General features: G+C 38.3%; 1 protein-coding gene across 1 annotated transcript in view; it reads right to left on the bottom strand.

Annotated features, from left to right (window-relative positions):
* The window catches only part of LOC123549116 (kinesin-like protein KIF28), a 463,589-nt gene that overhangs the window by 302,573 nt on the left and 148,318 nt on the right, over positions 1-12,698 (bottom strand). The window contains 3 exon segments of the mRNA XM_053545663.1: positions 4,662-4,811; position 5,779; positions 6,484-6,581. Of these exon segments, the coding sequence (XP_053401638.1) occupies positions 4,662-4,811; position 5,779; positions 6,484-6,581 (249 nt within the window).

Genomic DNA, 12,698 nt, shown 5'->3' on the forward strand with positions numbered 1-12,698 from the left:
CGTATCGGCAGGCTTTTCAAACTGGAAGGATGCCACAACAAAGTACAGAAAACATCAGCAATCAGAATGTCACAAGGAAGCAGATGAAAGACATGTTACTCTACCAAAACAGACAAAGGACATTGGCAAAACGCTATCAGCTGCTCACTCAGAAGAAAAGAAACACAACCGAGCCCAACTACTCTCTATCTTGAGAAACATCCGGTTTTTGGCACATCAGGGAGTAGCGTTACGGGGGCACGATGAAGATGAGAGCAACTTCTTACAGCTACTCAGACTTCACAGCAAAACAGATGAGTCGATCATAACACGGATGGAGAAGAAAAGAGAGAAGTATACATCACCGAACATTCAGAATGAAGTCCTACAAATAATGGCACTGGGTATTCTGTGGAAAGTAGCCTCCGACATCAAGTCATCATGGCTGACGAGACTACAGACCAATTTTAATCCAATCGTGAACAGGTTGTTTTAGTGTTGAGGCATGTGGATAATGAACTGAATGTGCACAAGGACTTTATTGGTTGTACATGGTGGCATCAATAGATGCAAAGACACCAACCAGCGTAATTGAGGACACACTCATATGTATGAATCTTGGAATAAACTGCCGTGGTCAATGCTACGATGATGCGAGCAACATGTTTGGCTCGAAAAATGGAGTTGCTACAAATCTCATTCAAAAGGAACTGCGTGCCATATATACACACTGCTACGGACATGCTTTAAATCTTGCCGTTGGTGACACTGTTAATCGATCAAAAGTTGTGGGATGCCTTAGACACCGTTCATGAAATGTCAAAGCTGATCAAATATTCACCTAAGAGAGACAGTGTTTGAGAAGTTAACAAGAGGACCATGATGGTCCTGAATCGCTCACCTCTTCCCACATGACCCAGTTTTGAGTATGACTCCCTTTTTTCTATTATTTGACATAGTGACCTAGTTTTTGAGCTCATGTGACCCAGTTTTGAACTTGACCTAGATATTATCAAGATAAAAATTCTGACCAATTTTCATGAAGATCCATTGAAAAATATGGTCTCTAGAGAGGTCACAAGGTTTTTCTATTATTTGACCTATTGACCTAGTTTTTTAAGGCTCGTGACCCAGTTTCAAACCTGACCTAGATATCATCAAGGTGAACATTCTGACCAATTTTCATGCAGATCCATTCAAGGGTATGGCCTCTAGAGAGGTCACAAGGTTTTTCTATTTCAAGACCTACTGACCTAGTTTTTGATCGCAGTTGACCCAGTTTCAAACTTGACCTAGATATCATCAAGATAAACATTCAGACCAATTTTCATACAGATCCCATGAAAAATATGGCCTCTAGAGAGGTCACAACATTTTTTCATTATTTGACCTACTGACCTACTTTTTGATGGCACGTGACCCACTTTCGAACTTGACCTAGATATCATCAAGATTAACATTTAGACCAATTTTCATACAGTTCCCATGAAAAATATGGCCTCTAGAGAGGTCACAAGGTTTTTCTATTATTTGACCTACTGACCTAGTTTTTGATGGCACGTGACCCACTTTCGAACTTGACCTAGATATCATCAAGATGAACATTCTGACCAATTTTCATGAAGGTCTCATGAAATATATGGCCTCTAGAGAGGTCACAAGGTTTTTCTATTTTTAGACCTACTGACCTAGTTTTTGATCGCACGTGACCCAGTTTCGAATCTGAACTAGATATCATCAAGATGAACATTCAAACCAACTTTCATACAGATCCCATGAAAAATACAGCCTTTAGAGAGGTCACAAGGTTTTTCTATTATTTGACCTACTGACCTAGTTTTTGAAGGCACATGACCCAGTTTCGAACTTGACCTAGATATCATCAAGGTGAACGTTCTGACCAATTTTCATGAAGATCTTGTGAAATATATGGCCTCTAGAGAGGTCACAAGATTTTTCTATTTTTAGACCTACTGACCTAGTTTTTGACCGCATGTGACCCAGTTTCAAACTTGACCTAGATATCATCAAGGTGAACATTCTGACCAATTTTCATGAAGATCTTGTGAAATATATGGCCTCTAGAGAGGTCACAAGGTTTTTCTATTTTTAGACCTACTGACATAGTTTTTGATGGCACATGACCCAGTTTCGAACTTGACCTAGATATCATCAAGATGAACATTCTGACCAACTTTCATAAAGATCCCATGAAAAATGTGACCTCTAGAGTGGTCACAAGCAAAAGTTTACGGACGGACGGACGCACGAACGGACGCACGGACGGACGCACGGACGGACGCACGGACGGACGGACGACGGACGACGGACACCCCACGATCACAAAAGCTCACCTTGTCACTTTGTGACAGGTGAGCTAAAAAGTGATATGAATCCAGAAATACCAGAATTTAGAGTACTATGCCCAACATGGTGGACTGTACGGGCCACTAGCCTAAACAGTGTTCTTGAGAACTATAATGTGTTGCAGACATGTGGGACAGCAGTTACGATGATGTGAAGGATTCAGAAACACGTGCGCGCATCTTGGTGTGCAGACACAAATGAGTAACTTAGATTTTTTTTTTGGTGTCAGCTTGGGATACGAGGTACTGTGACACACAGACAATCTTAGTAAAACACTACAACACAAGGGTATGTCCGCAGCAGAGAGAAGAGGATAGCTATGATAAATTCTGGGACCAAGTGAATGATCAGCTCAACACTCTTGATGTCAATGAACCATCTAAGCAGCGCAGACGAAAAATGCCAAAACGATTTGAGACTGGAAGCATACCCAATGAATATCCTGCCATAGTGAAGGACTTGTACCATCAAAAGTATTATGAGGCGCTCGACCTAACTATAAACTGTGTTCAGAGCAGGTTTTATCAACCCGGGTACAAGACCTACAGACATCTTGAAGACATGCTGATTAAATGCGTGACTGGTGATCTGTCTTTTGTCAATGACTTGAACTATGTCGTAGAATTCTACAAGGATGACATCGATCAGACATCTCTACTCACTCAACTGAAAACCCTTCAAGTGTATGCAGAGAGTGCAATCAGCAACAGAAAGTGTGTTTCCTGACAACATGTTGTTGAGCTTATTCAAACCATGAACCCGGTCTCAAGGAATATGTTCTCTGAAATTGTGACTGTGTTAAAACTTGTGCTAGTGATGCCAGCTACGAATGTGACTAGTGAACATACCTTCCCGGATCTACATAGAGTTAAGACTTATTTGTGTACCAGTATGACACAGAAAAGGTTAAACTATCTCAAGACACTCTATGTGCATAGGGAGATGACAGACAAAGTTGACATGATGGAAGTAGCAAATGAATTTGTTTGTGGAAATGAAACACACAAAAATACATTTGGAAAGTTTGTTTAACTTGGTATCAGCTAGCTATAGGTGCAAATGATGTTCTACATATAATGTTGTACATTGTGTGCAATAAATTATGTAATGAAATTAAAATATGTAAACATACAAATATATAATTAGTTCTTATTTCAGAAAGAAAACAGTGAATTGCGTATTACCTATTATATTATAATGCCATTTAACGACTAAAATGCCATAAGGATTGGATTACCCCTCTAAGTCAGGGCCTTGTGCTCGATCCCCTACATAGACATTACTGGTTCTACCCTGGCAAGACATTGTTCCTGTCCAACATCGAAACGTCATTACAGTGTTTGAACATGGTAAACTGTAATTAGGGCTGAAAACTCAAAATAAATTAGTATGTTTAACAGCTACTGCATGAGCAGTTCAAGAAGTCGCCAGATTGCACCATTTACTTTAGCTATATGCAAAATTTTCCCAGGCATACCCCAGACACCCACCCCCCTTCACCGCCCCAATACGAAAACTGTCCCTACGCCCCTGCATACTGGTGAGCTGAAGGTATACACACCAATATCAGTTACAGTCTGGTGAGCTGAAGGTATACACAACAATACCAACCACATACTGGTGAGCTGAAGGTATACACACCAATACCAACCACATACTGGTGAGCTGAAGGTATACACACCAATACCAACCACAGATTGGTGAGCTGAAGGTATACACACCAATACCAACCACGAACTGGTGAGCTGAAGGTATACACAACAATACCAACCAAATACTGGTGAGCTGAAGGTATACACACCAATGCCAGTCACAGACTGGTGAGCTGAAAATATACACACCAATACCAACCACATACTGGTGAGCTGAAGGTATACACACCAATACCAGTCACAGTCTGGTGAGCTGAAGGTATACACAACAATACCAACCACATACTGGTGAGCTGAAGGTATACACACCAATACCAACCACATACTGGTGAGCTGAAGGTATACACACCAATACCAACCACATACTGGTGAGCTGAAGGTATACACACCAATACCAACCACATACTGGTGAGCTGAAGGTATACACACCAATACCAGTCACAGACTGGTGAGCTGAAGGTATACACACCAATACCAGTCACAGACTGGTGAGCTGAATGCCAGTCATACAATGGTCTGGTGGTCTAAAGGTATACACACCAATACCAACCACATCCTCAATTTGGGATAAACAGCTATTGTTTACATGGAAAGTAGCATTAGTTTTAGTTGGGCTTACATTTTTAGATATATTTACAATTTGGTATAACACTAATTGCTTACTTTAAGTTGTCGTATAAGTTTGTCCATTGGGTTTTCATTAATAACAGCTTTATTCTGTATCTTCTTAGCTCTGTCAGCGTATCTTAATGTACCTAGAGTTTCATCATAGTTAATGTCAGCCGGTGATAATGCAGCTATCATTATTGTTTACTGAAAATAAAAAAAAAACAAGACATAGTGCTATCATTATTGTTTTACTGAAAATAAAAAAAGAGGGTCATGATGACCCTGGATCGCTAACCTGAGTAATATGAGCTACACAGACATGTGTAAGAGATTAGGTAAGAAAATCAAATATAATTAAGCATTGAAATCTTTTCCCAGTTGTGTGAACTTGTGTCAAATGTGAAACTGATATGAAAATATTAAGAAAGTAGGTCAGTAGGTCAAATTCATGGTCATTGAAAGTCAGTTTTAAGATCGGTGTGCAAAACTGTATATGTCAATCCAAATTTCAAGGCTATATATCTTAAACAGCTGTCTGTAATCAGCCAATGCTCGACTATTTGAGCTGTTGTCCATATTAAAATACCTATAGATTTCAATCCGGTATCTGCATTAGGTTTGCAGATAGTAACCTAATTTAATAACCCCAAAGACACATGAAGTTTTTTCTAAGTCCAAAAGGGGGCTTAATTTGGTCAAAATACATGTCAGAGTTATAGGACTTTACCTAGTAACGGACTTAGAAAAAGAAAAAATAAGTTTCAAAGCTATATGCCTTTAAATGATAGCCATATGTTCTTGCATGCAAAACTTCAACCAGGATTTTCTAAGTCCAAAAGGGGGCATAATTTGGCCAATGTGCAAGTCAGAGTTACGGGACTTGATGCTATCACCTAGTTTTATAACCCTGAAGACACAGGTGAAGTTTCAATTCAATATCTGCATTACTTTTGGAGTAACTTGCACACAATACTTTAAGTCCAAAAAGGGGCATATTTTGGCCAAAATACATGTTAGAGATATGGGACTTGACCTAGTGAGGTTGGTTGTTTTTTTTTACCTAGAAAAAGAAAAAAATAATTTAAAAGCTATAAGCCTTTAAATGATGGTCATATGTATTTGCATATAAAACTTTAACCACGTAAAACTTTAACAAAGGTGTGACGCCGACACTGACGCCAGGGTGAGTAGAATAGCTAGACTATTCTTTGAATAGTCCAAGCTAAAACCAAGAAATTAGATCAGCAGGTCAAGGTCACTAATTACTAGTAGCCACCAGGTAATTATAATTAAACAGTCAAGGAAATATGATAAGATAATTTTTGAAGTATTTTTTCATATCTAACTCATATAACAAGGGAGCCACTGGGTGTGGCCTATATTGACACCAGAGTCATGATTTGAACAAAATTGATAGTTGACCACTAGCCAATACTAAATACTAAATATCTAAGCTCTGGGCCTTATGTTTTTAGATTTTTTAAGGGTTTTTCCTTTACAAGTCTCTCTAAACCATATGCCGTCCTAAGCAGGGCCATTTTTAACCTAAGGGGGATAATTTGAACAATCTTGGTAAAGGACTACTATACAATGTTACATACCAAATATCAAAGCCCTTGGACAAGAAGATTTTCAAAGTTTTTCCCTATACAAGTCTATAGAGACAATGTGACTCCCAGGGTGGGGGTCATATTTGACCCTAGGTGGATAATTTATACAATCTTAGTAGAGGACCACTGGGTGATGCTACATACCACATATCAAAGCCCTAGGCCCTATGGGTTTGGAGCAGATGTTGTTTAATGGAAAGAGCGGACTGACAGACACCAGACAAGACAAAATCAATATAACTTAACGAGATGATATACAAAGCTACCTGTTTCCACCGAGGGCATTCTGTAGCAATTTTGTGAGGACCGAGTCCCTGTAAGGCACCATAACTTTCTTCTTTCCCATTGACAGGTCCGCTAATGCCTGAAGTCAAATATCCAGTATAATGCATCAAATGTGGGTCACTTTGCTAAGTACACTTTAAAACATACTTTAATAGCAAATCATTACTTTTTAATTTTGAGTAATGAAAAGTGTAAGAACATTAAGAACATACCCAGTAAACACCTGACGTCGTACCGACGTTGGTTAGACGTTGGATTTTGGTCGCGACGTCGGCGACCTGATTCCAACGTCTAACCAACGTCATAACCACGATGTCTAATAGACGTCAGACTTAGACGTCTAGGAGACGTTGGAATTAGGTTGGATAGAAAGTCTGTTTAAATGTTTTCATTTATGAAATTAACTGGTGTAATTTTGCTATAATAGTTTAAAGATAGTTATGCCTGAACATGCGCTTATAAATAATAGTTCATTAGCACATCAAACATTATCATTAATTTTGTTACAAAATCGCATGAGATTGTCTATTTTCGGAAACGGATTTCTTTTTTAACAATTTAAAACTGTTCAGGAAAAAATTGCATTCTATACACATGTATAAATTATTCTAAATTCACCTAAGGATCTTCTTCTACACATGTTGTTTATTAGTCATGCCTTCGCCGCGAGATAAGCCTGCATCGGTTTACACAAGTCTTCCGGTAACTTGATATTTGTGGGATAAGATAGCAAGTTTATAAATACTTTACACAAAGGGATCCGCAACGCGAGTAGCAGATTTTTAAAAGTTGTATTTGGTTTAATAGTTATTCTTTTTAATGTTACGTATTCTTTCAAAGATTGATGCATTATGTTTATTACTTTAAAAATCAATTGCGTTTAACATAAAACTTCATTACATTTTATGAGGTTATAGAGAATTCTTTTAGAATTTGAAATATAACATGTTTGTTTTGCACGTAGCAATTACGTTCTTTAGTAATTGCTCTAGCATACTTGTATAAGTTTTCAAATTTTATGAAATGATGAAACTGTCAAATTTTATACATTTCAGATGGGAATTTTAGCAGAGTTGAAGAATCATGCAGACATGACTAAACTGGAAAATTCAATTACTGGATTACCTTTTTTGGATTTATGATATTAGACTTATGTCGCTAACATGTGAAATAAAGATGATAAAATACATGTGTTGATTACTTGTTTGATTGCAAATTCTGTTGAAAATTTGGTCAGATTTTGGTTGGAAAGTGGTTAGATTTTGGATGGAAAATGGTCGGATTGCGACGTCTAGCCAACGTCAGGATCCGACGTCTAAACGGTTTGCAAATCCAACCAAAATCCAACGTTAATCCGACGTCGGGGTCTGACGTCTATACGATGTCTAACCGACGTCAAATGCCTACTGGGTATATTTAACAAGCAAATTCGATGAATTGGTATCCCCCGCCGAAAGGGTTTGTGGTGAGGAATGGCAAAAAAATATATCCAGCAAAAAGTTAAGGATGTTAATAAGAAGCAAATAATTTCATTAGTCAAAATCAATTTAACAGAAAACAAATGTTTAATTATAGAATACATAATAAATGTATGATACTTTGATCCTGACTAAAGAATTTATTTTGAATGGGATATGCTTACTGTATTAAGCTTAGCTTTTAAAATTAAATGCAGTTAATTGAAATGCAAGTAGGGGGAATGGTACAACTTGCATGTTGATAAATATTCATGGAAGGTTTGAAAAAAATCTAAAATATGGCATGAAATTTTTTTATTTTTTTTTTAGGGGGGGGGGGGGGGGGGGGGGGGAGGGGGGTTGGGGGGGGAGGGTGTGTGACCAAGGCAAGTGGGTGACCAGGTGTGGGTGAACAACTTCACATGTTAATAATAAATGTTCAGGGAAAAGAAATGAAAGAAAGGCATGGGGACTGTTATGGCTGTTTCTGGCCCCAAAATTTGAAAAATTAAAAATCAGTTGAAAACTACAACAAAGCATCTAGTTTTAGTGGTCACCACCTAAACTAATATTTTTCAGACAGAAATGTTTAGAAATAAATTTTCCGTTTCTATGCCAACGGTCTAAAAGTAGCAAGAAATGGTATTTTAAGCTATTTTTAGGCGTAATTTTGGCGTATTTGGTGAAATTTACATACCTCCGCAAATCAGAACCAATGAAATTTTCAAAGTACATATTTTATGATCTTTAATACATATTTTGAGTAATTTTGGTGTTGGTTCTTGCATGCGGAGGGAGTTTAATTTTTAATCCACGATATATACAGGTGTATATGCACCTGAGGCTCCAGGTGACAGTGTCAATGAATCTGCTTCTTTAAATCAAAACGCTTGTCATTTTCAACAACTAACAAAAGAGAAATTTAACCAGTTTGTTCAGAAGATTTGTATGGTTCCAACTAATATCTAGTTCATAGCTGCGGGTCACCCAGTTCGTATACCGTACAGGGACAGAAGAGCAGACAGTACGAGTATATCAGATGTAGGCTTACAACTCAGTAAATAAGTCAGGAAAGCAGCTATATCTTTTCATATGATTCTACGTATCAGCGATCGTTAATCAGTATAAACGGCTTATTTTTACTATGTCGCCACAGCCGTATCTTTAGCCGATGAGCCATTATAATTATATCGGGGATAATGGAACTTAATATAAAACTTGTAATCTAATTTCAAACACAATTATTTATAAACTGTGCAAACAATCCGGCGAACGTATAATTGCCAGTACAGTATCAAAATATATAAAATGCTGCACAATAGATCTAGTCTAGATTTGGTGTCATTTTCAATATCAGAGAGATAGATTTTGTTTGTTTTTATGCTAGAAATAAATGTCATATATTTATACATCGATTTCATTTTCTATTTCAGTTAATTTATAGATCCCGAACATGTTAATGATACGTAAATTCATAACAAGAAGTTATTGTGACGTGCTGCAAGTACGCTGGGTTTTCGCTCTCTGGCTTACAATACGGCGCTGGTTATAAGTCGATGCATTGGTGTTTAAAATGCAATAGCGGTTTTATTTGTCGACTGATTACCTTCAGTTTCTCTTTATTACATTGAATAAGAAATATTCTTTATGTTTGCGAACGTTTTGTGGAACTAAGCACATATGCAGTTACCAGGGCATTAAACTAAATTAAATACTGTACACGTGCAGTATTGTTACTAAATGTTATATTAAATGTGTTTTGCCTTATTTTTCTATGCAGCTGGATATTACGGCTTTCCCGTCTGAGTAGTTTACTTTTAAAAGCAAATGCTTTTGTTCCCCCTCCCCCGCCCCCACTCACCCCCTTTAGGGGATTCACTCCTAAAGAACTGTTTTTTTCTGTCTATCAGCCCACCTGTACGTCCGTCCGATTTTGTGTTGTGCATATCTCAAAAAGTCATTGACCTAAAGTCATTAAACCTCAAATGATTGTTATTCAGCATGTTAAGTTGTGTACCTGGTATTTCAATTGGGATTTCACACAGTCAGACACGAATTATGGCCCTTGATAAAAAAATGCATAAAAGGCCTAAAATCTTGTGTCGCCTAGCTGTATCTCAAAAGTATTTGACCTAGGATTATGAAACATTACAGGAATATTATTTAGCATGTGAACTTTTGCACCTTTGGTTTTGTTTGGGATTTTTATCGGTAAGACCAGAGTTATATGATTCTTGGTCATCAAAAATAATGCATAAATGGCATACAACGTTGTGTCGCATGTATTTCAAAAAGTATTTGACTTAGAGTCATTACACTTTAGAGGATTATTGTATAGCATGTGAAGTTGCATATCTGTTGTTCTGCTTGGTGTGTCAATCAGCCAGACCGAAGTTATGGTCATTGGCCTAAAGAAAAATACATATAAAGTACTTAAAAGTTTGCGTTGCATTTATCTGTAAAATATTTTACCTACAATCGAAGGGGTCCGTGCAAAAAGGTACCTATCTTCATTTTTGATCAAAATGGAGTTAGGATCGTTGTGGTATAAAAAAGAACATTCCCCACCTGATTAACTCCCCCCATCAGTGTATTCTTCTGTTTAAGAGTAAACAAGAGCTGTCTCCATAGGATGACATATGCCCCCGATGGCACTTTGAATGAGTAGTTATGGCCGATATTAGAGTTTAGGACCTTTGACCTACGGAGCTGGGTCTTGTGTGCGACACGTCGTCTTACTGTGTCACACATTCATGCGTAGTTATTTTAAAATCCATGCATGAATGACAAAGATATGGACCGGACACGCCCATCAATGCACTATCATGAACAAGGGTGCCAGAATGTCACAATATACACCCGTCACAGCAAATTTGTTTACACTAGCACCTGTATTTGCAAATGAAATTTTAATTTTCTAGTTGTTTACAATGTTGTTTTTTTTTAGAAATTATTGTAATTCTTTTATTTTTCTAAGTCCACAAAAAAAATCCTTACCAGGTAGAGATACCTCAAAATACACCCAAAATTTGAAAGTAACATCAATGTTGTACCACAGAAAAGTGGTCCTGGTTTTGCCCTACGGTCAATTATAAAAAAGTTACAATGTAAGTTATGTATAGTAACAACTAAGGGAAGTTAATCTTTAAAGAGAAAAAAAAAAAAAAAAAAAAAAAAAAAATCGAAAAAAAAAAAATTAAAAGTCCACACAAAAATCCTTACCAGGTAGAGATAGCTCAAAATACACCTCAGAATTGGATGTAACATGCATGTTGTACTACAGAAAAGTGGTCTCGATTTTTCCCTACGACTTGTAATGAAAAAGTTACAATATAAGCTATTTATAGTAACAGCAAAGGGAAGTAATTCAAAAGAAGGGACCAGTGCATGACACTCCGTCTCATGATGGTGTACAATTGTGCCAAGTTACATCAAAATCCCTCCATGCATGAAGAACAAATGCTCCGGAGAAAGTCATTCTTGTATCTGACCTTTGACCTTTAAGTGTGACCTTGACCTTAGACCGAGGGACCTGGTTCTTGCGCACGACACTCCGTCTCATGCTTGTGAACATTTGTGCCAAGTTGTATCAAAATCCCTCAATGCATGAAGAAGAAATGCTCCGGACAAAGTTTTCATTCTTGTATCCTTGACCTCTAAGTGTGACCTTGACCTTACCCCTAGGGACCTGGTTCTTGCGCATGACACTCCGTCTCATGATGTTGAACAATTTTGCCAAGCTACATCAAAGTCCTTTCATGCATGAAGAAGATATGCTCCGGACAAAGTTTTCATTCTTGTATCCTTTGACCTCTAAGTGTGACCTTGACCTTAGACCTAGGAACCTGGTTCTTGCGCATGACACTCCCTCTCATTATGGTGAACAACTGTGCCAAGCTACATCAAAATCATTCCATGCATGAAGAAGATATGCTCCGGACAAAGTCATTCTTGAATTTTTCATTCTTGTATCCTTTGACCTCTCAGTGTGACCTTGACCTTAGACCTAGGGACCTGGTTTTTGCGCATGACACTCCGTCTCATGATGATGAACAATTGTGCCAACTTTAATCAAAATCCCTCCATGCATGAAGAAGATATGCTCCGGACAAAGTCATTCTTGAATTTGACCTTTGACCTCTAAGTGTGACCTTGACCTTAGACCTAGGGGCCTGGTTCTTGCGCATGACACTCCATCTCATGATGGTGAACAACTGTGCCAAGTTTCATCAAAATCCCTCCATGCATGTAGAAGATATGCTCCGGACAAGGTCTGTGGACGCCGCCCGCCCGCCCGCTCAACCGCCCATCCGCCCGCCAGGGGCGTTCCCATAATACGTCCTGTTTTTCAAACGGGCGTATAAAAATGACCTTTAACGTCTAAGTGTACCTTGACCTTTGAGCTAAGGACCTGGGTCTTGCGCGCGACACGTCGTCTTACTGTGGTACACATTCATGCCAAGTTATTTGAAAATCCATCCATGGTTGACAAAGATATGGACCGGACACGCCCATCAATGCACTATCCTTTAAAGTCTAAGTGTGACCTTGACCTTTGAGCTACGGACCTGGGTCTTGCGCGCGACACGTCGTCTTACTGTGGTACACATTCATGCCAAGTTATTTGAAAATCCATCCATCGATGACAAAGATATGGACCGGACACGCCCATCAATGCACTATCCTTTAATGTCTAAGTGTGACCTTGACCTTTGAGCTACGGACCTGGGTCTTGCGCG

Source organism: Mercenaria mercenaria, chromosome 6 (assembly GCF_021730395.1).
Source record: "Mercenaria mercenaria strain notata chromosome 6, MADL_Memer_1, whole genome shotgun sequence".
NCBI classification, from domain to species: Eukaryota; Metazoa; Mollusca; class Bivalvia; order Venerida; family Veneridae; genus Mercenaria; species Mercenaria mercenaria.